The sequence below is a fragment of the Nicotiana tabacum genome, chromosome 17 (genome assembly GCF_000715075.1).
Source record: "Nicotiana tabacum cultivar K326 chromosome 17, ASM71507v2, whole genome shotgun sequence".
Lineage (NCBI taxonomy): Eukaryota > Viridiplantae > Streptophyta > Magnoliopsida > Solanales > Solanaceae > Nicotiana > Nicotiana tabacum.
The window spans coordinates 28,495,944-28,521,685 of NC_134096.1; the positions used below are offsets into that span (position 1 = coordinate 28,495,944).

Consider the following 25,742-nt stretch of genomic DNA (forward strand, 5'->3'; position numbering starts at 1 on the left):
CCATTGCAAACTTCATAAATGGCCACAGGGACAAGACCGAGTGGAGTAGCTCTCCTGGTTGATGGATTATTGGTGCGTTTCCCTGGCAGTCGTCCCATTTTCGTACGAAGTCCTTCACATCTTTCTCCATTTCGGTCAAATAATAACCGACCCTGATTAATTTCCGGACCAAAGATTCTGCCCCCGAATGATTCCCGTAAGTGCCTTCGTCAACATCTCTCAAGGCGTATTCGGTATCTCCCAGCCCCAAGCATCTGGCTAGCGGGCCGTCGAGCATTCTCCTGAACAATGTCCCTTCGACCAAGCTAAATCTAGAAGCCTTGATATGCAGGGCTCTCGATTCCTTGGGATCCGAGGGAAATTTACAAGTCTTTAAGTATTCTATGTACTTGTTCCTCCAATCTTAGGTTAAACTCATTGAGTTTACTTTGGCGTGGCCTTCTTCTATCACTGACTTCATGAGCTGTACTATTGTTCCTGAACTAAATTCATTATCATCAACCGATGACCCCAAGTTAGCCAGAGCATCAGCCTCGTTGTTCTGATCTCGGGGCATGTGCTGTAAGGTCCATTCCTAAAATTCATGTAGTGTTACCAATAATTTGTCTAAATACCTTCGCATCCGTTCCCTATTTCACTTCGAACGTCCCATTAGCTTGATTTACCACAAAGAGGGAATTGCACTTAGCTTCAATCACCTCGGCCCCAAGGCTTTTAGCCAATTCGAGATCTACAATCATGGCCTCATACTCGGCCTCATTGTTAGTCAATTTTACAGTTCTAATAGACTGCCTAACTACATTCCCCGTAGGTGGTTTCAGCATGATGCCGAGCCCAGAAACCTTCGTGTTCGAGGTACCATCCATAAAAAGGGTCAAAATTCCCGAGGTAGTCCCCGAGGTTTAGCAATAATTCCCTTTCGACTTTGGGCACTAAGACCGGCGTAAAGTCAGCCCCCAAGTCTGCCAAAATTTGAGATTTTATGGCGGTTCCGGGTCGATACTCGATATCGTACCCACTGATTTTGACGGCCTATTTGGCAAACCGGCCCGAGATCTCGGGTTTTCGCATGATGTTCCTCAGTGGGTAAGAGGTTACGACACATATAGGGTGGCATTGAAAGTATGGTTTTCACTTTCTGGAGGCACTTAGCAAAGCGAGCGCCAATTTTTCCAGGTGAGGATGCCTTGTTTCGGTCTCGCCTAGAGTTCTACTAACATAGTAAATAGGAAATTGCTTATCTTGCTCTTCCCAGACTAAGTCTCCACTTACCGCCACCTCGGAGACCGCCAAGTAAAGGTACAACTGTTCATCCGCCTTCGGAGTCTGGAGCAGGGGCGGACTCGAAAGGTACCATTTCAGTTCTTCCAAAGCTTGTTGGCATTCCGGGGTCCAGGAGAAGTTATTCTTCTTCTTCAACAATGAGAAGAACCAATGGCTTTTGTCCAAGGACCTCGCTATGAATCGGCCACGGGCGGCTATATGCCCATTCATCCTCTGAACGGCCTTGATGTTGTCCACCACGGTGATTCTTCTATGGCTTTGATTTTGTCGAGATTTTTATCGATCCCTCGATTGGATACCATGAACCCGAGGAACTTCCCGGATCCGACCCCAAATGTGTACTTTTTCGAGTTCAGCTTCATATTGTATCTCTTCAATATGTCGAAGGTTTCCTGCAAATGTTTCAAATGATCCTCTGCTCGCAAGGACTTGACCAACTTGTCATCAATATAAACTTCATTGATTTTCCTATATGTTCTTCGAACATCCGATTTACTAGGCGTTGATAAGTGGCACCGACGTTCTTCAATCCGAATGGCATTATTTTATAGCAGTAGGTGCTGAATTTAGTGATAAAGGAAGTCTTTTCTTGATCACTTGGGTCTATCTGAATTTGGTTGTACTCGGAATAGGCATCAAGAAAGTTGAGTATCTCATCCCCGACCATCACATCGATCATCCGATCGATGTTAGGCAAAGAAAAAGAATCCTTAGGGCACGCCTTGTTCAAATCTTTGTAATCCACACACATTCTTAGCTTATTTCCTTTTTTAGGTACTACCACCACGTTTTCTAACCAGTCCAGGTATTTAACTTCCCGAATGGACCATATCTTAAGGAGTTTAGATACCTCGTCCTTGATAGATGTATGCTTGACCTCAGACTGCGGTCTTCTTTTCTGCTTAACTGGATGGAACTTCGGGTCCAAACTCAGCTTATGAGTGGTTACCTCCGATAGGATCCCTGTCATGTCAAGATAGGAGCAAGCGAAACAATCTATGTTAGCCATAAGAAAGTCAATGAGTTTTTTCCTGATCTCAGGAGTTAACCCCATGCCCAGGTATACCTTCGGATCGGGTAACTGCTCGATCAATACGACTTGCTCCATCTTCTCAACCGTTGATTTGGTGGCATCAGAGTCATTAGGAGCTATGAACGATCTAGGAACTCCGTAATCATCCTCCTCGTCTGCTCCTCGTTCTCCCGGTTAGGTCAGGACCGGTATCGATGATTGCTATTTAATTTTTTCCTTCCTGGTCGACTCTGTGTTTGTTGATGTCGAGACTACAGGCACCGGGATCACCTCGTCGACTGCAAATATTTACTTTGCGGCCGGCTGCTCTCCGTAGACTGTCTTGATTCCTCCTGGCATAGGAAACTTCAGTGCCTGGTGTAAGGTCGAGCGTACCGCTCTCCTGTTATGAACCCATGCCCTTTCGAATAGGGCATTGTACCTCATGTCCCCTTTGATAACGTCAAATTTTATCTATTGGATTGTCCCACTGGTATTCACTGGCAGGGTTATTTCCCCTTTAGTAGTTTTGTATGCCATGTTAAATCTGTTCAATACCCAGACCGCCACCACTATTTGGTCTTATAACTACAACTGCTCTATGATCCTCAATCTGATGATGTTGTACGAGCTACCTAGATCAATCAACACACGTTTAACTCGAGATTTATTGATAAGTATGGATATTACCAGTGCATCATTATGAGGTTGTACGATGCCCTCGACATCCTCGTCGCTGAATGAAATGATTCCCCCCGGGACGTAATCTCGGGTGCGCTATTCCCTCGTGATGGATACTTTAGTGCGCGTTATCATTGGACCCTGGGGGACATTAACCCATCCAATGATTTTGTTGATGACGTGTTGAGGTTTTTATTTGGTCTATTTGTTAGATTCCCTGTCCCTGAAGTGGTTTTTGGCTCGATCACTAAGAAATTATCGGAGGTTCCCGTTATTAAACAACCGGGCAACTTCTTCTCTCAACTGTCAGAAGTCCTCGATCCCGTGGCCATGAGTGCCATGATACTTACACATCAGGTTAGGATCTCTTTGGGTAGGTTATGACTGCAATGGTCGAGGCCACTTGGTTTCCTTGATGCGTCCAATGGCTTATACGATGCTGGTTGTATCAACGTTGAAGTTATACTATGATAATCTTGGTGCTTCCCTTCCCTCGAGCGGCCTGTCGAAACCACTTTTTCTTATCAGACCTCGGCTATTAGGCTCTCGATCTCCTTTTTTTTAGTTCCTTGTAGAGTTGCGCTCGGACCCGTTTCCCCTTCGATCTACATTTTATGGTTGATATCGATCTCAGACCGGCCTTGATTCATGATTGACATCTCTCTTAGACCTGTTGTCAGTTATGATGGGATAAACGGACCCAATAGGGGCTCTGAGTTGGCCGTCCTCAACTCTGATTCTTGACTGGTACCTGTTGTGGACATCGGCCCAAGTTACTGCCCGGGGTACTATACCAAATTTTGTTTTAGCTTCTGCGAAGCCAAGGAGCTTCGGGGGTTAATTCCTTGAGTGAATGCCTGGACGACCCAATCATCCGCAGCCGGAGGCAAGTACATCCGTTCCATTTAAAACTTTGACACGAACTCCCTAAGCATCGCGTTGTCTCTTTGCTTAACATTGAAATGGTCTGATTTTCAAGTTTCGACCTTGATGGACCTAACATGTGCCTTCACAAAAGCATCTGCAAGCATAGCAAATGAATCAATAGAATTTGGGGGTAAGTTGTGATACCATATCATTGCTCCTTTTGACAGAGTTTCCCCGAACTTCTTTAGCAAAACTGACTCAATTTCGTCATCTTCCAAGTCGTTCCCCTTGATGAGACATGTATAGGAGGTCACATGCTCATTCGGATCTGTGTTTCCTTTGTACTATAGAATATCGGTCATACAAAACCTCTTCGGGCTCAACTTTGGCGTAACACTCGGAGGAAAAGACTTTTGAATAAACTTCTTGGAGTCCGGTCCTTTCAATATCGGAGGTGCTCCCGAAATTTGACCGGCCTTGGAATTATATGTCTCCACCTTCTCGTCGTTGGCCTTAATTATCTTCTCGCCTGATTCAACCCGCTTCACCAATGCTTAAAGCATTTTCATTATCTCGGGGTTGCCCCCGAGTTGAGCTTTACCTGACCTCTCGGTGGTTTGTTCGTTTCTTCGGGTGCTATCCCAGGATCTCTCGGGTCCTACCCTAACAGGTGGTGGCATGTTGAGCCTGCGGTATTTCAAATATTAGCCGTAGGCTTACTCCATCACCTTCGCCTTCGGGCATTTCTCGAACTACTGATGGGGGTAGTCTACGAACGCTGTTTTCGGGGTCAGTTATCAGGTTGACGTCGATAGTAACCTGTGAATTGGCGTCGATTGGATTGGAAACTGGGGCTCTGTTTGGATCAGCAGGGGGCACATCATTGGTAGGTACCAGATTGTTATTTTCGCCTTGATGGCCAAACTCAGCCTCAACGTTCAAGTGAGCAAACCGAGAATTTGGAATTTTTAAGCTAACCTGAAATTGAGACTTCAAAGAACAAGCGTAAAATAGAGTGTGTTATGGAGATTTGTATCAAACTACCACTATTATCCTTAGCCCCACTGTGGGCGCCAAACTGTTTTTCCTTAAAACGGATAACAATTAAATTTATAAGTGATTTTAAGTACATGTGGATTGGTTCAACACATGTATGCAAGAATGTTAGATAAATGAGCTCAATATAAAATGTATAACCAAACCAATTGTAACGTTATATCCGGGCTTGGATTTGCACTGAACAATAATTTTTCCCTCGATCGGACCCTTGGTTCGAAGCCCAATTTATATGAAGAACAACAATAAAATAAGAGCTTTTCAATAACTAGAAAGTAGTGAAATAATTTTGTATTTCCTTGATATGTGTGTTACAATGTGTTCTTGAATAAAAAACGCCTTCCCTTTATATAGTAGTAGAGTTTCATTCATAGTAAAATTGTAAAAAAGGTTAAAATCCCCCTTTCTCGTCAATTACTGATCCGCTACCGAAGTCGGGCGAGATCTGCGCCGTGATATTCGGTGGGATGCGGATATTACGGCCATCTGTTAGTCATGTGCATCCGTCGCTATGCTTTCTGAGGTCTCGGAGCTCGTTCTGGGTTCGGGGAAGTGTTGTCTTATCAGGCCCGGTGGCGAACACTCCGTTCGGGCCTCAGTTCGAGAAGTTTCCAGCTTCGATTACGATCCCATGTAGCCATGCCTTTGTTTCGTTTGGCCCACCAGGAAATCGAGGTGTTCATTAGCCCCGGTTTTACCCGTATATACTTTCCTACGTGGATAAAGAAGTTCTTTTAAACAAAATTGCCTCATCTTTTATATGGCACACTTGTGGTATGAATAGCCTTTAAAGGACATTAGACTTGATTGGTCAACTTAATAATGAGTGTTTCGATCCATTCATCATCAATCATCATCAATGCTAAATTTTCTAAGGGTGAGTTTTATAATTTGATACAATTGCATTTGTGGGACATGTGATCTGAAGAATGTATTCATGTCGGTCCACAGAAAATTGAGGAAGTCAAGGATTGGCCTCGACTTGCAACACCAACAAAAAACGATTATAGAAGGATTTTCTTCTTTTATGGCTTTGTTGGCTAAATTAATACCGAAGGATGTCAAGTCAGCGATTTGACTCTTATAAGAAAAGTTTTAAAGAACTAAAGATCATATTAACCATAACATCTGTGTTGGCTCGAAATTTTGATAAATATCACATTAAATTTAAATTTAAAATGTGAATGATGAGATTTGAATCATTGGTATTAGTGAAAAATGGTGTAGATATAAAGACTAATACAATTAACAAGACGATAAAAAGAAAATAATAACCGTATTGTACGTCATCCGATAGGAAATCTAGATTAACTGGAGCCTGAAGCATTTCGGTGTATCGAAGATTAGCGGATGGTCGAGAAACAATGGTAAGAATTAACATGTTACTTCCCAATAAGTCTATTGTTCTTACGTCTGTTATTTGTAGTGCAATGATAACTTCTTTTTTGGCAGGTTGGGGCCCTCCATTATTCTCATCGGCATTTCTTCCACTGCAAATTTCATTTTAATTATTTGTGTTTACCTTACAAAACAGATAACAATTGAATTTACATGTGATTTTAAGGATATGCGGATCAATCCAATACAAATGATAAAAACGTTAGATTAAACAGAAAAAGGATATAATAAATTGTCAAACCAATTAAGGGGAGTGATCCCGGACTAAGTAATAGCGTAATGTAATGCATGCCTTTGATCCCGGGCTCACAACAATGAAGAACTAATGAACAAAAATAAGAACTTTGAATAACAGAGAAAATAAAAGTATATTATCTTGATATGCGTGTTACATTGTGTGCATGAATAATAATCTTTTCCCTTTATATAGTAGGAGAGTTTTACCCAAAGTACAATTCTAAAGAAGGTAAAAATCTTCCGTTGCGCCGATCGTTGATGCGAGCCGAGATTCGCGCCGTGATATCTGGTCAGGCACGGACATCACGACCTTTTGTTAGTTGTGCGCAACTAATTGGCAATGTTCTCTCAAGTCTTCAATCTTCAGATCGGGCTGCGAGGATATGGCCCCGATATCCCCGAGGGCAAGGTAATTTTCCCGAGCCCCGATACAAGGGGTTCTTCACACTGACTTCGATACATCACGGTCATGTTCCTGCTCCGTTTGGCTCGCCGGGGAGTCAAGTCTTGCGGTGGGTTCGATTTTACCCGTATACAGATAGTTTCCTCGTTTCTCATAATAGGTTTACCGAAACGATGGGAAATGCCAGATGGCTCCGGTTCCTTCCTTCGTACGTTGTGATGCGAAGTCGAAACGTCCAATCAATCGCGTCGTTCTGACTTCAGACATGTGTCGCTCACCAGCAGGTTGCCTTCGAATATGAAGCGCCGGCTGTTTCTCTATAAAAGCCTCCTTCCTTCGTCCTTTTTCTATTTTCCGATCCAATTGCTATCTTCGAGCCATCAACCATTATCAGAACCTTTATCAAATCTTCAAATCTTCATCCATGTTCTTCAATCTTCATAGCAATCTCCATATTTCTATCAAAATTTCTTCAAATCTTCATACCTTGTTCTTCATCTTCAAAACTCATTTCTCTAAAACTTTGTGTTTACTCATCAAATTTTCAAACTTTCTCTCAAATGACAATGGCAAAAACATCGAAAACCGTTCCTCAACAAGTTACCTCTTCATATTTTCGGCCGGCCGCTGGTACTGAAGCGGTTTCCCACGAGGTGGTGGCCCTCGAAACAACTTCCCATGTTGCAGCTGCTAATGAACAGGCCCCTCAGCACCATTTGTCGGCGTTTATTCCCGCGCGACTGCTTGATTGTTGACAACTTCAAAGTCGAGAAGCCTTCGCGCAAATAGGACCGAGGCGAAGGGGTCTCGAGGTATATATGTTCTGTGACTGAGGACGTTCTTCCCATAGTTCGTAAGGACTCCTATTAGGAAGACAAAGAAGTAGTAGTCCCCGGTCCCGAGGACACCGTTACTACTCATGTGAAGGGGTACTTAAGTGTTTACACTTATCCCTTCACGTTGGGCCAGGTGGACCTGATCATCCTGGATTTTTGTAAGAGGTACGAAGTGTGCCTCAGGAAAATCCATCTGTCAATGTGGAGGATCGTGACCTTCCTTCGTTATTTCGTGAACATGACCGAATCTCGTCGGTTCACAATCGACCACTTTCTTAGATTACACAGTCCCCGGATGTTCCAAGGGGGACTGATCAAGATCACACGCTGGGCCAGCAAGGCTCCTTTCTCTTGTATCGATAAAGACCGAGACCGTGGATGGCAGGGACGCTTTGTCCGAGTAAAAACCGAGGATCATATCCCCCCAGAATACATGCCATTCCATAAGGAATGGAATGCGTCTCGTAAGTGCAACTCCTTCATCAAAATTTCTCCTTATTTTATTTCGATATTTTCATTTATGTTTGTGGTTGTGCAGCTGTTGACCGGGTTCGGAATGTGGTCCCCCAGTTAAATGAGTGGATCGAGGGCATTTGTACTCAGATGTCCTACTTCGAGCGCACGTGGCGCATACTCTTAAAGGTCGAATGGGAAGCCCGTTCTCATGGTAACGTCTCTTTCTGAATAGCCAACATTACATCTCCACTTTATATTGTACTAACCCCTCTTCTTTATCATTGTAGATTTGCCTAAGACCATTGAACTTAGGCCTTCGGAAGGGGACGAAGATGTGCCCCCACCCGTTGGTACCTCTGTTTCATCCACGGAGGGAAAGAAGAAGAGAAAAAGAAAATCCTCGGGCTCCCCGAGCTTTGAGGAGAAGAAACGAAGAAACGGGTGCTCCGCAAGCCTAGGAGGGGCTCCAGTTCCCGTGCGCTTGCCTCCGACTCCCTCTTCCGGCTCATGGACGAGCCGAAGGATGAGTCTGTCTTCATAACTCATGGGATGACCACCTATTCTGGGGATTGGGAGGAATCCGAAGGGATACTCGCGAGACCGACCCCCTTTCCAACTCAGAAAGCTGACGAGGATCCGCGAGGTGAAACTTCCCAGGATGCCGGTTTTGCATCGAAGGAAGTGCCCATTACAATTGAGATCTTGGGGAAGCCCTCTTACATCGAGTCTATGCTCGAAGAAGCCCAAGCAAGGAAGGATAAATCAAACAAAGGTACTCATGGCATGGACGATCCATTCATTCCTTTCTTGACGGTGTGGACTCATGTGTCATGAAAGACCTTTCCGGGCTGGGTGACCTGGAAGTGCTGAGAAAAGATCTGTCTTCCGAAGTTGGACGTCTAAACCCGAGCCCAAAGTTAGTCAACCAATTCCCTGCCCCGAGTGCGGACCCCGACCTTAAGGAGACCGCCTAGGCACAGCTGGCATCGGTACAGGTTCAACTCCGAGTGGCAAAAGAGAAGGCTAATGCACGGGCTTGACAAAACGAGGAACTTCAAGATCAACTAGGCTCGGCCATTGCTGAATGGTATGCCCTTGGCAAGGAGCTCGAAATAACGAGGTCCAAGTCGGAAGCAACCAGGGTTGATGCTGAAGAGATTGTGGCCCAGTATAAGGCTGATGTAGAAGCAGCCAAGGCTCGCCTGAAAACTACCTCCGAGTACGTGAGGCGGCTATCTCAGAGGGAGACCCTCGAAAAGATCCATGCCCGAGACTTTGACCTGTCGGCCGAGATTGAGGTGGCAAAAAGGTTTGAGGTCGATGCCAAGAAACTTGCTAAACCCAAGGATGAAGAAGGATCCGAGGGCTCCAATGAACCCGAAGATGAAGAAGGCCCCAACGGCTCTGGTGACGAGGTGGGTTCTGGTGAAGATCAGGCGTAGGTGCATTAGGAATTTTTGTATTTGTACATTTATTTTATTGAGGCCATTTTCATTGGCCTTTGTAAAGACATTCTCGAATGTATATGTAAAGTTTTTTCCTTTTTGGCAATTTTCAAGTTTGTTACCTTTAGCATCCTTTTTACAACTGCACAGATTTCAAATGCCTTAGCACGGAATAAAACGTAGTAATAAGTCAATTTTTGGAGGTACGAACAAGACTTGTCCTCGATGCAAGTTTTTCTTGAAACTTATGGGGGCTCGGAGTGACCGAAAGCTTTCCCCAAGATGCATGTTTAAATGTTTTTAGACTATAATTTTGCCGAGGGTAACCTTTGAACAGGTTTGGAATTTTGTTGAAGGCCTTATGTTTTGATTATGGGCTTCGGATATCTTCGAACCATTTTTAGGGTGGTCGTATCCTTTTAGGTTTCAACACTGCCTAATAGGTTTTGTGCCTCCAGGTTTCGATAACCCGAGCTATCTGAACTTATCAAGTACAGCATTCCCCGAGTGGGGGTAGCCCTTTAGGCTCAAATAGGGGTGGCCCTTGGGCTCGATAGTTCTCGGGTAGGAATAGCCCTTAGGCTCGATACTTTTGAGAAGCATAAAATTTTTGTTGGTAAGGTAGAAATTTTCTTTTATTTCTGTGTGTAACGTACAAGATTGTATAAATGCTCGTATTGCGGCCGGTGTGACCTACACGGGCATGGTTCATTTGACCGTTTGGACCTTACAATGAATCCTAACCACCGAGCCTAGACTGTTCGAACACAAAGTTTCCTTGCTAAAAATCATAAAAAAATCATGACCTGAGGGTGATGGGCCCCAGTATTCGAGGTCGATCAACGAGTTGACTTGGATACTGTTGATACAACCATTGGCTTCGATTTAAAACCGGTCTTCGACTTTAAGTTAGCACGATTTATTGTTGCCTCGTTAAAAAACCTTGCCGGAAAACCCATTTAGGACAAAACCGGTTCAAGGAAAAAAAAGTGCAACTCGCGCTTTCAGGCCTAACAGCTACATCATCATTTGGTTGTTGCCTTCAAGTGTTAGTTCAATTCGTAATATATAAAAATAAGAATCAGTGAGGTCGTACCTTAGTAGTAATATCGTTTTAAGTGGGTCACGTTCTAGTTGTTCGGTAGTTCTACACCGTTCCCTCCTTCGCGTTTGTACAAACCTTTACCGGTAATACCGATATGGACCTTCTCAATTTGGTCCCAACTTCCCTCCGCTGGAGTTGAGGGTGTTCAATGTCACCTTTTTAACACTAAGTCCCCGATAATGAAGTGTCGGAGGTTGCCTCACCATTTGAATCTTCGGTCGCATGTCAGAACTTGAGACTCGATTCTCCTACTTCAATCGGTATTAATGCTTCGGCACCGTAGACCAACGAAAATGGCATGGCCCCGGTACTAGACTTTGAGGTCGTACGGTATGCCCACAAGACTTCGGGAAAAATTTCCTTCCATTTTCCTTTGGCATCGGTTAACCTTTTCTCAATGTTTTGGAGTATGGTCTTGTTTGTAGACTCCGCCTGCCCATTCCCACTAGGGTGATAGGGATTCTTTTGATCTTATGGTTCTCGAAAAATTTGCTTACCTTGCTGTTGATGAACAACTTCCCATTATCACACACTATCTCTACCGGTATAGCGAACCGGCATATTATGTGGTCCCAAATGAAGTCTATGACTTCTTTTTCTGGGACTTTATCGAACGCTTGAGCTTCAACCCATTTAGAGAAATAGTCAGTCATAAATAGTATAAATTGAGCCTTACCGGGTGCCCATGGTAGGGGACCGACGATGTCCATTCCCCATTTCATGAACGGCCAGGGAGATAGGACTGAGTGTAGCAACTCCCCAGGTTGGTGGATAATTGGTGTGTGCTTCTAACAACTGTCGCATTTTTGCACTAACTCGTTCGCATCTTTCTCCATGTCGATCCAGTAATAGCCGACTCTTATTATCTTACAAACTAGTGATTCTGCCCCCAAATGGTTCCCGCAGATGACTTCGTGAACTTCCCTCAAAACATATTCGGTGTCTCCCGGCCCCAAGTATATGGCAAGTGGTCCATCGAACGTTCTTCTGAATAGAGTATCTTCGGACAGGCTAAACCTGGCTGCCTTCGTGCGCAGAGCTCTTAATTCTTTGGGATCCGAGGGAAACTTCCCAGTCTTCAAATAGTCTATATACTTGTTTCTCCAGTCCCAAGTTATACTTGTTGAGTTTATCTCGGCATGGCCTTCTTCCACTACTGATTTCATGAGTTGTACGACCGTTCCCGAGCTGAACTCATCATCATCAACCGATGACCCCAAGTTAGCCAGAGCATCAGCTTCGCTATTTTGACCTCGGGGCACGTGTTGCAGCGTCCATTCCTTGAATTGATATGGTGTTACCTACAATTTGTCTAAATACCTTTGCATCCATTCCTATTTTACTTCGAACGTCCCATTGACTTGATTTACCACAAGGAGGGAATCACATTTAGCTTCGACCACCTCAGCCCCAAGGCTTTTAGCCAATTTGTGACCTATAATCATGGCATCATACTCGGCCTCATTGTTAGTCAATTTCACAGTTCTAATAGATTGCCTAATTACGTTACCCGTGGGCGGCTTCAACATGATGCCGAGTCCGGACAACTTTGCATTCGAGGCTCCATCCGTAAAGATGGTCCAGATCATCGAGGAGGTCCTCGAGGTTAACAACAATTCCTTTTCGACTTCGGGTTTTAAGGCCGGCGTGAAGTCAGTCACGAAGTCTGCCAAAATTTGAGATTTGATGGAAGTTCAGGGTCGATATTTGATATCGTACCCGCTAATTTCCACATTCCATTTGGCCAACCATCCCGAGAGCTCGGGTTTGTGCATTATGTTCCTCAATGGATAAGTGGTTATGATACATTTGGGATGGCATTGAAAATATAGCCTTAACTTCCTGGAGGTGCTTAGCAAAGTGACTGCCAATTTCTCCAGGTGAGGATACCATGTTTTGGCCTCGCCTAGAGTCCTGCTAACATAATATATGAAATTGGGTACCTTCTTCTTCCTGGACTAAGACTCCACTTACCGCTATTCGTATACCGCTAAGTACAGGTACAACTGCTCGTCTGCCTTTGGAGTATGAAGCAAAGGTGGACTCGAAAGGTACCGTTTGAGTTCATCCAAAGCTTGCTGGCACTCCGGGGTCCACGAGAAGTTATTCCTCTTCTTCAATAATGAGAAGAATCGATGGCTCTTATCGGAGGATCTTGAAATGAACATACCTAGGGCGGCTATACGCCTGGTTAGACTTTGAATGGCCTTGACATTGTCCACCACAGTGATGTCCTCTATAACTTTGATCTTATTGGGATTGATCTCGATCCCTCGGTTGGACACCATAAATTCGAGGAACTTCCCGGACCCGACCCCGAATGCGCATTTCTCCGGGTTCAGGTTCATATTGTATTTCTTTAGTATGTTGAAGGTTTCCTGCAAATGTTCCAAATGGTCCTCTACTCGCAGGGAGTTAACTAACATGTCGTCAATGTAAACCTTCATTGATTTTCCTATTTGCTCTTCGAACATCCGATTTACTAGGCGTTGGTAAGTGGCACCAACATTTTTTTAGTTCGAATGGAATTACGTTATAACAATAGGTGTTGTATTTAGTGATGAAGGAAGTCTTTTCTTGGTCGTCCGGTTCCATACTGATCTGGTTGTACTCGGAATAGGCATCGAGAAAGTTGAGTATCTTATGTCTGGCCGTCGCATTGTTCATGCGATCGATGTTAGGCAAAGGAAAAAAGTCTTTAGGGAATCCCTTGTTCAAGTATTCGTAATCTACACACATTCTTGATTTATTTCCCTTTTTAGACACTACTACTATGTTTTCTAACCAATTCGTGTGCTTAACTTCTCGAATGGAACCTATTTTAAGGAGTTTGGATACCTCGTCTTTGATGAATGCATGCTTGACTTTAGACTGAGACCTCCTTTTCTATTTAACCGAGTGGAGCTTCGGATCCAAGATCAGCTTGTGAGTAGTTATTTCTGGTGGGATCCCTGTCATATCAAGATGGGACCAAGAAAAAATATCTATATTAGCTATAAAGAATTCAATGAGTTTTTTCATGAGATCAAGAGTTAGCCCCGTGCCCAGGTATACCTTCCGATCGGGCAAGTGCTCGATCAATCTAACTTGCTCCAGCTCCTCAACCGTTGACTTGATGGCATCAGAATTGTCAGGGGCTATGAATAAACTAGCGACTCCGTAATCATCATCCACGCATGTCTCCTGATTTTCTGGTTCGGTTGGGGCCGGCATCGGTGATTGCTATTTGGTTTCTTCCTTGGTAGTTGAACTCAGGTTCTTTGATGTCAAGAGTGCGGATATCGGGGTCACCGCATCGATAGCGAACATTTCTTTTATGGCAGGTTGTTCTCTATAAATAGTCTTGATCCATCCCGGTGTGGGGAATTTCAACGCCTGATGTAGTTTCGAGGGTACTGCCCTCATGTTGTGAATCCATGGTCTTCCGAATAGAGCATTGTATCTCATATCTCCTTCGATCACATAGAACTTTGTTTCCTGTACGGTTCCGGCGGTGTTTACCAGCAGGGTTATCTAGTCTTGTAAACCAGCTATTCCACGACCCTTGATTTTATTATATTGGCCGAGCTACCTGGATCAACTAATACACGCTTAACTCGAGATTTATTTATAAGTACATATATTACCAGCACATCATTATGTGGTTGCACGATGCCTTCAACATCCTCGTCATTGAAAGATACAGTTCCCTCCTGTACATAATCTTGAGTCCGTTTTCCCTTGTAATGGAAACCTTAGTGTGCTTTAACATCGACCCTTGGGGTACATCAACTCCACCAATGATCATGTTAATGACGTGCTGAGGTTACTCTTGCTCTATCTACTTGTCGGAGTCCCTATTCCTGAAGTGATATTTGGCTCGATCACTCAGAAATTCTCGGAGGTGTCCGTTATTGAATAACCGGGATACTTCTTCTCTCAGTTGTTGGCACTCTTCGATTCTGTGGCCATGAGTACCATGATACTTACACATTAGGTTGGGGTCCCTTGGGGTAGGATCGGATTATAATAGTCGAGGCCACTTAGTATCTTTAATGTGTCCGATGGATGATACGATGCCGGCAACATCGACGCTTAAGTTGTACTCCGATATCCTTGGTGCCTTCTTAGACCCGATGGGTCTGTCGAAAATATTTTTGCTCATGACCCCGATTATTATAACCTCGATCGTTTCTTATTTCACTCATCGCAGGTTGTGCCTGGACCCATTACCCCTTCGATCTCTATCGTATGGTTGATACCGATCTCTGTTCGATCTTGATTCATGGTCGATGGCTCTTTTGGATCTGTCACAAAGTTCTGATGGGATAAATGGATTCGAAAGGAGCCCTAATCTGATCATCTTCGACCCTAATGTTTGATTAGTACCTGTTATGGATGTCGACCCAAGTTACGGTTAGGTATTCTATAAAATTTTGTTACAACTGCTGTGAAGCCAATGAGATTTGGGGGTTGAGTCCTTGGGTAAATTCCTGAATGGCCCAATCGTCCGCGACCGGATGCAGATCCATTTGTTCCATTCGAAACCTCGACATGAATTCCTTGAGTATCTTGTTATCTCTTTGCTTTACTTTGAGAAGGTCTGACTTCCTAGTCTCGACCTTGACGGGCCCGGCATGTGCTTTCCTAAAGGCATCTGCAAGCATAGAAAACGAGTCAATAAAATTAGGGGGTAAGTTGTATTACCATATCATAGCTCCTTTTGACAAGGTCTCTCCGAACATTTTCAGCAGAACAGATTAGATTTCGTCATCTTCTAAGTTGTTTCCCTTGATGGTGCATATGTAGGAGGTCACATGTTAATTTTGATCAATTGTTCATAATTTAGAATTATGGGCATACGAAACTTATTTGGATCGTCTTCGGAGGTGCGCTCGGAGGGAAAGGCTTTTGGACATATTTCTTGTAATCCAGGCTTTTCAGTATCGGTGGTGCTCCTGGGATTTGATTGCCCCTGGAGTTATAGGTCTCCACTTTTTTGTCGTTGGCTTAAATTTTCTTTTCTCCCGACTCCACCCGTTTTGTCAATTACTCAAGAATCTTTGTTATCTCGGGGTTGGTCTCAGGTTTTGCTTCACCCGGCCTTTCTGTGGTCGGTTCATTTATGCGAGCATTTTACCGGGATTGTTCAGGCTCAACTCTGTTGGGGGCGCAGCTTTGGTTCTACAACTAGGCTATCACTGCTTGTTGAGCCTGTAACATTTCGAAGATCACCCGCAAGTTGATCCCATCACCTTCGCCATCGTGTACTTCATGCTATCGATCGGGTTCCCCCGCGAATGTTATTTTCGGGGTCAGTAGGCAAGTTTGCTTTGATTGCCATGTGTAAGTTTGCATCGATCAGATTCGCGACTGGGACTCCGTTGGGGTCAACATGGGGCACCTCATTGCGGGGCACCATGTTGGCCGGACTCAGCATCAATGTTCAAATGGGAAGATTGGGAGTTTGACATTTTTAATTTGACCTGAAATTAAAAGCTCAAAGAACAAGTGTAAAATAAAGTATGTTATGGAAATTTGTATCAAATTGCCACTATTATCCTTAGCCCCATGGTGGGCGCCAAACTGTTTATCCTAAAAGATGGATAACAATTGAATTTATATCTGGTTTAAAGGATATGCGGATCAATCCAGTACAAATGATAAATAACGTTAGATTAAACAAAAAAATAATGTAATAATTTATCAAACCAATTAAGGGGAGTGAGCCCGAACTCTGTAATAACTTAATGTAATGCTTGCCTTCAATCCCAGGCTCACAACAATGAAGAACTGATGAACAAAAGTAACAACATTGAATAACAGAGAAAATAAGAGTATATTGTCTTGATATACGTGTTACAATATTTTCCTGAATAATAATCTTTCCCCTTTATATAGTAGGAAAATTTTACCTTAAGTACGATTCTAAAGAAGGTAAAATTCTTTCGTTGCGCCGATCGTTTATACGAGCCGAGATTTGTGTCGTGATATCCAGTCAGTCACGGACATCACGACCTTTTGTTAGTCGTGTGCAGCTACTTGGCAATGTTCTCCGAAGTCTTCAATCTTCAGATCGGGCCTCGAAGATATAGTCTTGATATCCCCGAGGGCATGTGATTTGCCCGAACCCCGATACGAGAGGTTCTTCACACTGACTTAGATACATCATGGTCACGTTCCTGCTCTATTTGGCTCACCTGAAAGTCGAGTCATGCGGTGGGCTCGGTTTTACCCGTATACAATTTGATTCTTTTTGTTTAAGATCAGTAAAAATAGTACAGGAAATTTTTGGATAAAACATAAGAAATTTCTGTAGATTAATCTTTTTTACTCAATTTCTAAGTGGGCATAAAATATCATTTTCTCGCATTTCTTGCCTATGGAGCACAATGAATATGAAATAAGAAAATTTTAATCAATGTGGAATGCGGATTGAGCTTAATTAATTATAGAATCGACAAGATTTAAATAATAAATATTGTTACATCATATATATCGTATCATAGTGAAAAAATAGAATACATGTCGTTATAATGTACAAAAAGTGTGATATTTAAGCGAAAATGCATCGTAGAAGTTGTTCACAGTCCAAAATTAGTTTCAGGATAAAATAATTAAATTTATATTTAATGAGGTCACCAAAAATAGGTTCAAGTCAAAGCTTAATCAAATAACTCGCCATATTAGACTAAATAAGTAATGAATAATAATATAATAAGGCGATTAAATTAATCAAGCAAAAGAAAGAATAATCTTATTGAGATTCATCGTGTGCCATACTGCTACAAATAAAAGTTCTGCTGCCCAGAAATGCAACATCTTATAGTAAAGAGTAAGTTGAATCTTTGTATGAATTACAAGTGAGGAAAGTTGGGGTATTTATAGTCTAAATCTAACGTTCAGATGCCGAGTCCCACTTTCGTACATTTCTCTAGGTGATTAGCAACCACCGAGATACTTGTCGGTTATGGATAAGTATCAAACGTAGTAGATATGAGTGGATCCCGAATACTTTTGAGACGATTGAAGACCAAGTAAGGCCCCACGTTGTTGCTTCATCAATGGATCCTCGGATCTATCTTTGGAGTGCTTCACCGGGACATTACTCTCGTCTCCCCATAAATGAGTTCCTGGATTGAAGACTCTTTTTGTCAGGATGGAGTTATGTCCTTCATTTATCACCCGGGAAGAAACTTATCCCAAGCAATATCGTATTGCCATGTAAGCTATCCACCTGTCAAAGCTAGATTTTACCAATACAGATAGTCCTCTCCCCCACCCCACCCCCACCCCACCCCCCAACCATTTTTCGAATAATTTTCAAGAAATATCTCGTGAAATGGTATGATATTTGGCGTGTTATGGAAGATCTTTTAGGCTGAATTTACCACGCAACCGTCATCGCTTTTGAATCTTACAGGACGTCTAGTCACCTCAATTAAAGGTTCAGGACATGTGGCAGCCTTTCACGGGTTCTAATACCATAGAAATTACCAAGGTTATGATGGCCTCGCATATACGAGTCATCCTCTTTCTCTGTCCTTATTACCTTTTTCATGAACCTTTTATCTGAAATTTCCTTGCAACTCCATTGTTGTTTTCTAATAAATCTTTGACCTTTCCACTTCCTATTTTCCCTAATGGCTTCTCACGACATTTCAGTCCGAGCCACTAAAGTGGCTTCCACTATCAAGGGTATCATCGTTGCTCCTCTACTAATGACCGTTGCAACCATGGAGGATATGATGGTGGAAGAGCCATCCGCTCTTACTAGGAGAGGTAGGACTACCAAACTCTCCATGACGGCAAGAGAGCGATCATCAAATCCTACGGGTTAAGGTTTAGTTGCTCAGGCTGCGACACCCGCAGTGGAGTTGGTGCCAGTCTGCGCCAAGAAGAACAAGGCTTCCAGAACATTGCGCGAGGGAAAGAAAGAACAAAGCGAGCCAAAAATTGCAGGGGTTCTTCTAAAGACGATCAATCTCATTAGTCCACACGGTTCCAAGAGAAGTGCTTGGGAAAGAGAAATTGAAACTTTCCCACTAGCTTTATAGGAAAAGCATCCTCCGGCAGGGAAGGTAGTATTCAAGTCTCCCTTCCTGAAGTAAACGAGAATATAACCACCTATCAGGAAAGTTTCTCATTTGTAGTCACCTACCCATTCACCCTTGATTTTGAGTCGGCTATCGATAAGGTGATAAAGGACATCTGCAAGGCATACAACATTTGATTAGTTCAATTGGAACAAGGTGTGTGGAGATTTGTGGAATGCCTGAGGTTCCTTAATGAAAAGGTGCAAGAACGTTTTACTTTCAAGCATCTCATCCAAATCTATTGCCCCAAGCTTTACAAGGGGTCGATGTTAACATTGGCAAGTTAGGATACTGTGTCCTTCTTGCAAATGTGGAGCACAATTCCGACCGAAGATGGTACGAGAGGTTCATTAGAGTATCTACCCGGGGTATTTTGAGTGAGATAGACCTCCCCTTCCCAGAGAAGTGGAATTTCAAACATAAGTTCTCTCCTTTTTCCTTATTTGTTATTCTGTCATTTTAGATTGAAATCTTCAATACTTTATGTTGGGCAGCCACTCTGGATTTCATCATCGCCCTGCTCTCGTATATGAAGGATATGGTCACTAATATTTTGAAGTCAACAAGCAAGGAAATGAGACTGTGGAAAGCAATCTCTACCACCAACGAATGTGAGTCAAAAAATCATTATACAGATTTCTCAACCAAAGACTACTCTAACTTCTCTTTTTCGGTGATATTCTTGATACTCTTTTTATGTTGTTGCAGGCTTCGAGTCTAGATCATCATTTGTCCTGGTTGGGGTCCTAGATTTTGAGATTCCTTAAGATATTGTCCAATAGTCATCCTTGTCGATGCAGAAAGCCGGTGAGGAGGGTCATTCTTCCCCTAAGGCCAGAAACAGAAGAAGCTGAAGAACATTAAAAGGGGGATTCATGATAAGAGGAGGAAATTAATTCTCGGGTCCTGCCTTCAGTTTCCCTTCCCCGTCTAGGGGACGAGCCCGAGGAAGATGTACCTCTCCCCCTCCTTCCTCTCCAACCATTCTCGTGGAGGATGATGACAAGCCAAAATCACCCACGAAGCAGAGACCCGACAAAAAGCATATGGTGCTGTCGCACCCCGTTTTCTCGCAAAATTGGACTTCGACGTATGACAACTCATTTAAATAAGGGTATTAAAAGAGGAGAGTCGCCACCTAATGATTTTTAAGGTGCGTTAGGGTACCTATTTGCAAATAACTCTGTTTGACTAGCCAACGCCACCAAAGATCGGGTAAGGGCTCAAATTACCTCAAAGAGAAGGTGTTAGGCACTCTTCGAGGTCCACAACTGTGGGTCCCGACCGAACTTAAGACTATGTGGAATACGTAATTAGGCTAGGTGATCATATAAACAAGAAATATAAAAGTCGAAGAAGTTTCATTATAACACAATGAGAATTGGTACAAATCTTAATGATTACAAGGATACGACTACAATTGTCTATATTAAATGACTAAGTGTGAATAGCAAGGATATAAAGGAGGGGAGGGGTCCTAAGTTTTTTAGCCTAAAGGATCACCCCGTGCAACACAAATAATACTTCGCAACTCTATTTAAATAGGAGTTGCTCATATTATTCAACGGGAACAGACTATCATCTCCTGCTACCCGATTACTATGTTGAAGTTGTTTACCTAAAGCGTTCTAATTCAATTCTAAGTCTCGGCCTATGCGTGCACTACCGTCCCATGCCTATGGTCCAGGAGGCTTTGGACCTCTATTTGGGTGGTTCTAGACTTACTTAGGCTGCTCAAAAACTATAAAACTAATCACGAATTCAAGAACAAAGAGAGTCGCACATAACAACAGAGACTGGCTCATGTTAGCCACCACACATAAACAGAGAATCATACAGACTGATTTTAAGATTAAGCAATAAAACGTTTCGAACTTGAGACTCAAAATCTTTTGGTCCTATAGGCATGATCTCTATATGATTCAAATATCAAACAGGCAATGCTGCATTTTAGGCTAACGTACAGATTAAATCATTATAAGTCCTATAGACATGGTTACTAAGTGATAGACATGGTTACTAAGTGATTTTGATTTTTAGCAATATGCAGGCAATGTATTTGAAGGTTACAAACCTATAGGCATGATTTCTAGATTGTTTGGGCAAAAGGCAAGGAAACGACCCAAAAATCATGAATTATCAACATTGATTTTATATAGTTTATCCCCATAGGCATGCTATCTAAGCAGTATAAATGATATGGGCAGCTGATTGACTATTAAACCTATAGGCATGGTATCTAGATGAGCAATACAATGATAATTGAGGAAATTGATAGACTAGTCATTCGAAGTTCTATAGGCATGGCACCTAGGTAAGTAGAATATTGCATTGCTACGCCCTATAGACATGCTATCTAAGAAAGCACAGTAGTAGAAACAGGTACGACAAATACTTGAAATAGCATGCGTTGGCAAGTTAAGTGATGTGTGTGCGTGTGACTCCTATAGGCAGGCTTTCTATTCATTAAGTTAAAACATGTAAAAGCAAATAGCGAATAGATCACATATATCCTATAGGCATGCTTTCTACCCATTTATGTGAGAATTAGAGTACCCTACCCCCTTTTACTAATTTTCCCATCTGTTTTTGTTTACAAATTATTACAGACCCCAAAATAATGAATACAAGTGCGAATATTATATATTAAAAGGCTACTGGCCCAATACACAAAACAGGCACAAAAGAATATAACCTAGTAACACCTGGGCCTTGAGCAAGCTTCTCCTTTCACACGAACAGTGAACCCAGGACCCAACATGTTTCAGAGTGAGAATGTATCAGCTGCACACCCAGGGCCATACACAAACTCATACCAAGCTTAAAGGTGAAAACCATACATGATAACCAACTGACAGTCCTAAAGCTTATTAACAGTGGTCACGATTCTTATAAGTTAAGGGAACAAGATTCGTTAAACAAGAGGGCTTAAGAAACAAGTATATTGAGCTAACATGACATACATACACATGCTAAGCTCTCAAAAATTAAGTTTAGCACAAGACATTAACCAAAATAGGTCAGAAAAGACTTTAAACAAGTGAGCCTTATTCAAAAAAATTATAGTTAGAGGGATATGCAATTCAACATAATGAGGACCACGAGTTGCATAGCAACAAACTAATATCATGGTCTACCATAAACCTCAACAGTGTCCTAACTCATAAGAATATATAGCACTTAAGGGGGAATGAGACAGGCAGGCATAACCATTTGTGCCAATTGCCTAGATAGGAGGGAAACTAACATAGCAATTTGTCCTAGAAGCCATTCTGAACCAAACATGCAACAGAACTTAAATGTCATGCAAACATGCTTTAGCTAATCAATACAGCTTCATAGACCTATCATTTGGGCAAGAAGAACTCAACAAGGTCTAGAACACAAACATGGGAATATAGGACAAGGTAGGGAACACACATTAGTCTGGAAGTACTTAAGAAAACTAGAATCTATTCCTATTGTGAAAACATATTACATGTACTGAAGTCTACTGAATTCAACTAATAAGGAACATAGAACTGCAGGGGATTGTTAAAAGCAATATAATGGCAGTAAAGCATATAGTATCAGGGGTCCATGAATAGGAGTGAAATTGAATCATCCTTACAGAATTTAAACAATATTAGCACATAGAACACACATGTCATAGACAAACAGAAAGGAGAATAGTTAACATTGTAAGAGTCAAAGACACTGACAAGTAGCAAAGTTAAACGAGCAAAAGAGTGAGGAATTTAGAATACTCGTAGAAGCAATTGAAAGAGAACCCTAAATCCTTGATGCTTCAGAGTTCACAAGATCCTCGAGAAGGGCTCCGAGCAGTGCTTGCACTAGAGGAGGTCATTTTAACAGTATTATGGCCATGGCTTTCAGGCGGACAAAAATTCAACGATTCGAGAAAATATTCAAGTGTCTCAGAAAAAGTGAACGAATGAGAGAAACATATAGTGAGAGTAATAATAGTCAAAAATTAGGTCCGTCTAAAGGAAAATCGGGAAGGGTTTATATAGTAGCCAAAATAAACATCCAAACAAGGAAACATAATTAATCGAACATAAATAAGGAAATAGAAGCATGCAAAATCGTTCAGAATCAATTTAAGAGGAAATCAAGTAAACCCTAGTTCAAAAGAAAAGCACAGATGGTCAAAATTTTTACTGAATCGGACCATATAGCCGATAGTGAGTTCATATAGACGAAATAATGTCTAAATCTCCAAGGTTGAAGGAGGTGGCACCCGATTTATGGATTGATACTTGCCAAAATTGAGGCAAGTACTATGTAATACCATAATCTTGTAGGAAACGATGAGATGATCCATAAAAGGTAAGAGGATCGTAGTAAGAATCCATGATTTGATCAGATTTGGAAGAGATTTGAGTGAGGCGGCTAGGGTTTGAGAGGAGAGAGTAGAGAGGATTTTAGGCGGCGGGTCTTAGGGAAATGTGGTTAGGGTTTCTGGGTTGGGCTAATTAAAAGGGGGAATGAACGAGGGTCGTTAATCCTGAGAGATCGACGGCTAAGATTAAAAAATTGAACGGGACGGGTCATGAAGATGGGTACCGACCAAGGTTAGTAAGGGGTCGTTTGGCTTGGGCTGTTGGGCTAAGGATTTGGGCCAAATTTGGTCAGAAATTGGCTTAAAATTGGACCATAGTTTAAATACACAAAATTTATAAAAACAATAACTAATCCAAGTAATTAATAAATAGTAAAAATATTACTTATGCAGTAAAATGATTGGAAATAAAAGTTTAGCATTATAAAAATATAAAATACTATTTTGGCACAAATAATGTAATAAAAAAGCAATTATGCATGAACATATGCTATTATTGCAAAAATTATGGAAAGTACTTGTATAAATCTTGTAAATAAAATAATGATGCAAAATTGATATTTTGAAAATATATATACTATTTGAAAAAATGTGAGGGCAAAATTGGGTATCAACAAGCGCCTAAAAGGAGAATCTACGACACTCATGTGTGAGGCTTCAGTGAGTCGTCTGAGGCTGTTTCAGAGGGGTCAAAACTTCTGGAACATAATTCCATAAGGTTCGAGGTAGACCCATATTTTGTATCCTTACCAAAGGTGCCGCCATGCCTGGAGCACGAGGATTCTACTGCACCAAAGAAGCATGTGTTGGTAGAAATACCTTAAGATGTGAACGTATTTTGCAAGCCCAAGAAGATTTATGTGTGGTTCAAAGGTTTTATTGGCCTCTAGAACAAGAATACATGGATAAGTCTTCGATGAAAACCCTAGAAAACCATGTGATGTACTCAGGATCCAAGGTATAGTTCTGCACACCTCTTTTTTTGTAGGGTCCTATTCTTTTTTTGCTTATCTAATAGCTTATTTTATAGGTTGACACAAACCCTGGAGGAGAGGGATTCAGAGCAGAAATCTACGTATTCAGAGATCAAAGAGGCTTTAGAAAGGGTCCGCCAACTTGAATGGGAGAAAGAGGCCCAAGATCTCAAGTTTTGCTTGGCAATTCGGAGAGTTGGACGAGAAGGTGCAATACTGTCACGACTAAAATCCCTCCTGGAGGTCGTGATGGCACTTAGCCAAACTTGCTAAGCAAGCAGACTCACAATCAACAATTCGGGTCCATTTTTTTTAATTAATAGCAATAAAAACAACAACAAACCCAGTATGTTCTCATAGGTGGTGTCTGAGGAGGGTAGTGTGTATGTAGACCTTGCCTCTACCTAATTAAAGTAGAGAGGTTATTTCCAATAGATCCTTGGCTCAGAGAAGGTAAGAAGAAGAAGAAAAATAAAAAGAGAAGAAGAAGAAGAAGAAGAAGAAGAAGAAAAAGAAAAAGAAGAAGAAGAAGAAGAAAAAGAAGAGCAAGAAGAAGAAGAAGAAGAAGAAGAAGGAGAAGAAAAAGAAGGAAATGGAAGAGAGAAGAAAAATAAGGAGAAAAGAATAAGTAAAATCAAATAGCAACAGGGAAATATGATAACTGAAGTGAACTAAACAACTTGACATAATATAGATCTAAGAATATGAAGGGACATGAGTTTTACTAATACTCTTGGTAAGAAAAGGATCATCTTTCAACTACTTACTAACCTTCTATCCCAATTCTCGACCTCCACACCCTCTTATCAAGGGACATGTCTCCATTAAGGTGAAGCAGCATCATGTCCTGCCTAATCACCCCTCCCCAATACCTTTTAGGCCTACCTCGACCTTTTCTCAAACCTTCCATGGCCAACCTCTCACACCTCATAATAGGAGCATCAATGTTTCTCCTCTTAACATGCCTGAACCATCTGAGCCTCGACTCCCGCATGTTGTCCTCCATGGAGGCCACTCCCACTTTGTCCTGAATAACTTCATTCCTAATCTTATCTGCCCTGCTACATCCAATCATCCATCTCAGCATCCTCATCTTAGCTACCATCATCTTTTGCAGTACCATACATCATAGTTGGTCGAACCACCACTCTGTAACAATTTACCCTTAAGTCTTGGCATCACATTCTTATTATATAGAACACCGGATGTGAGCCTCCATTCATCTATCCCGCTCCAACACGATGCGTGACATCCTCGTTTATCTTTTCGTTACCTTTGATAATAGACACGAGATACTTAAAACCTCCCATCTTGGGGATAACATGAGTTTCAGCTTCACATCCATGTCTACTTCATGAGTCCCAACACTAAATTTGCACTCCAAGTATTCTATTTTCGTACTGCTCAACTTGAAATCTTTAGACTCCAAGGTTTGTCTCCAAACCTCCAATCATGCATTAACTCTACCTCGTGTCTCGCCAATCAATAGTATATCACCGACAAATAACATGCACCATAGAACCTCTCCTTGGATGTGCCGCGTCAGCATGTCCATTGCCAAGGAAAATAAT

The 25,742-nt window shown here is 42.1% G+C and overlaps 1 protein-coding gene across 1 annotated transcript; it reads right to left on the reverse strand.

The window, feature by feature from the left end:
• Positions 1 to 22,035: 22,035 nt before the first annotated feature.
• LOC142171755 (uncharacterized) lies at positions 22,036 to 25,276 on the reverse strand. The gene is made up of 2 exons (XM_075235454.1): positions 24,943 to 25,276; positions 22,036 to 22,127 (listed from the first exon to the last, which is right to left on the reverse strand). Exons 1-2 carry the CDS (start codon positions 25,274 to 25,276, stop codon positions 22,036 to 22,038), a joined length of 426 nt encoding a protein of 141 aa, XP_075091555.1.
• Positions 25,277 to 25,742: the final 466 nt, after the last annotated feature.

Bases quoted from the DNA above. Each gene is read 5' to 3' on its own strand.
- LOC142171755 (XM_075235454.1), bottom strand. From the start codon at position 25,276: ATGGTAGCTAAGATGAGGATGCTGAGATGGATGATTGGATGTAGCAGG. The intron at 22,128-24,942 runs GTTAGTAAGTAG...TGTTTGGTTCAG, and splicing joins GTCGAGAATTGGGATAGAAG to AATGGCTTCTAGGACAAATT.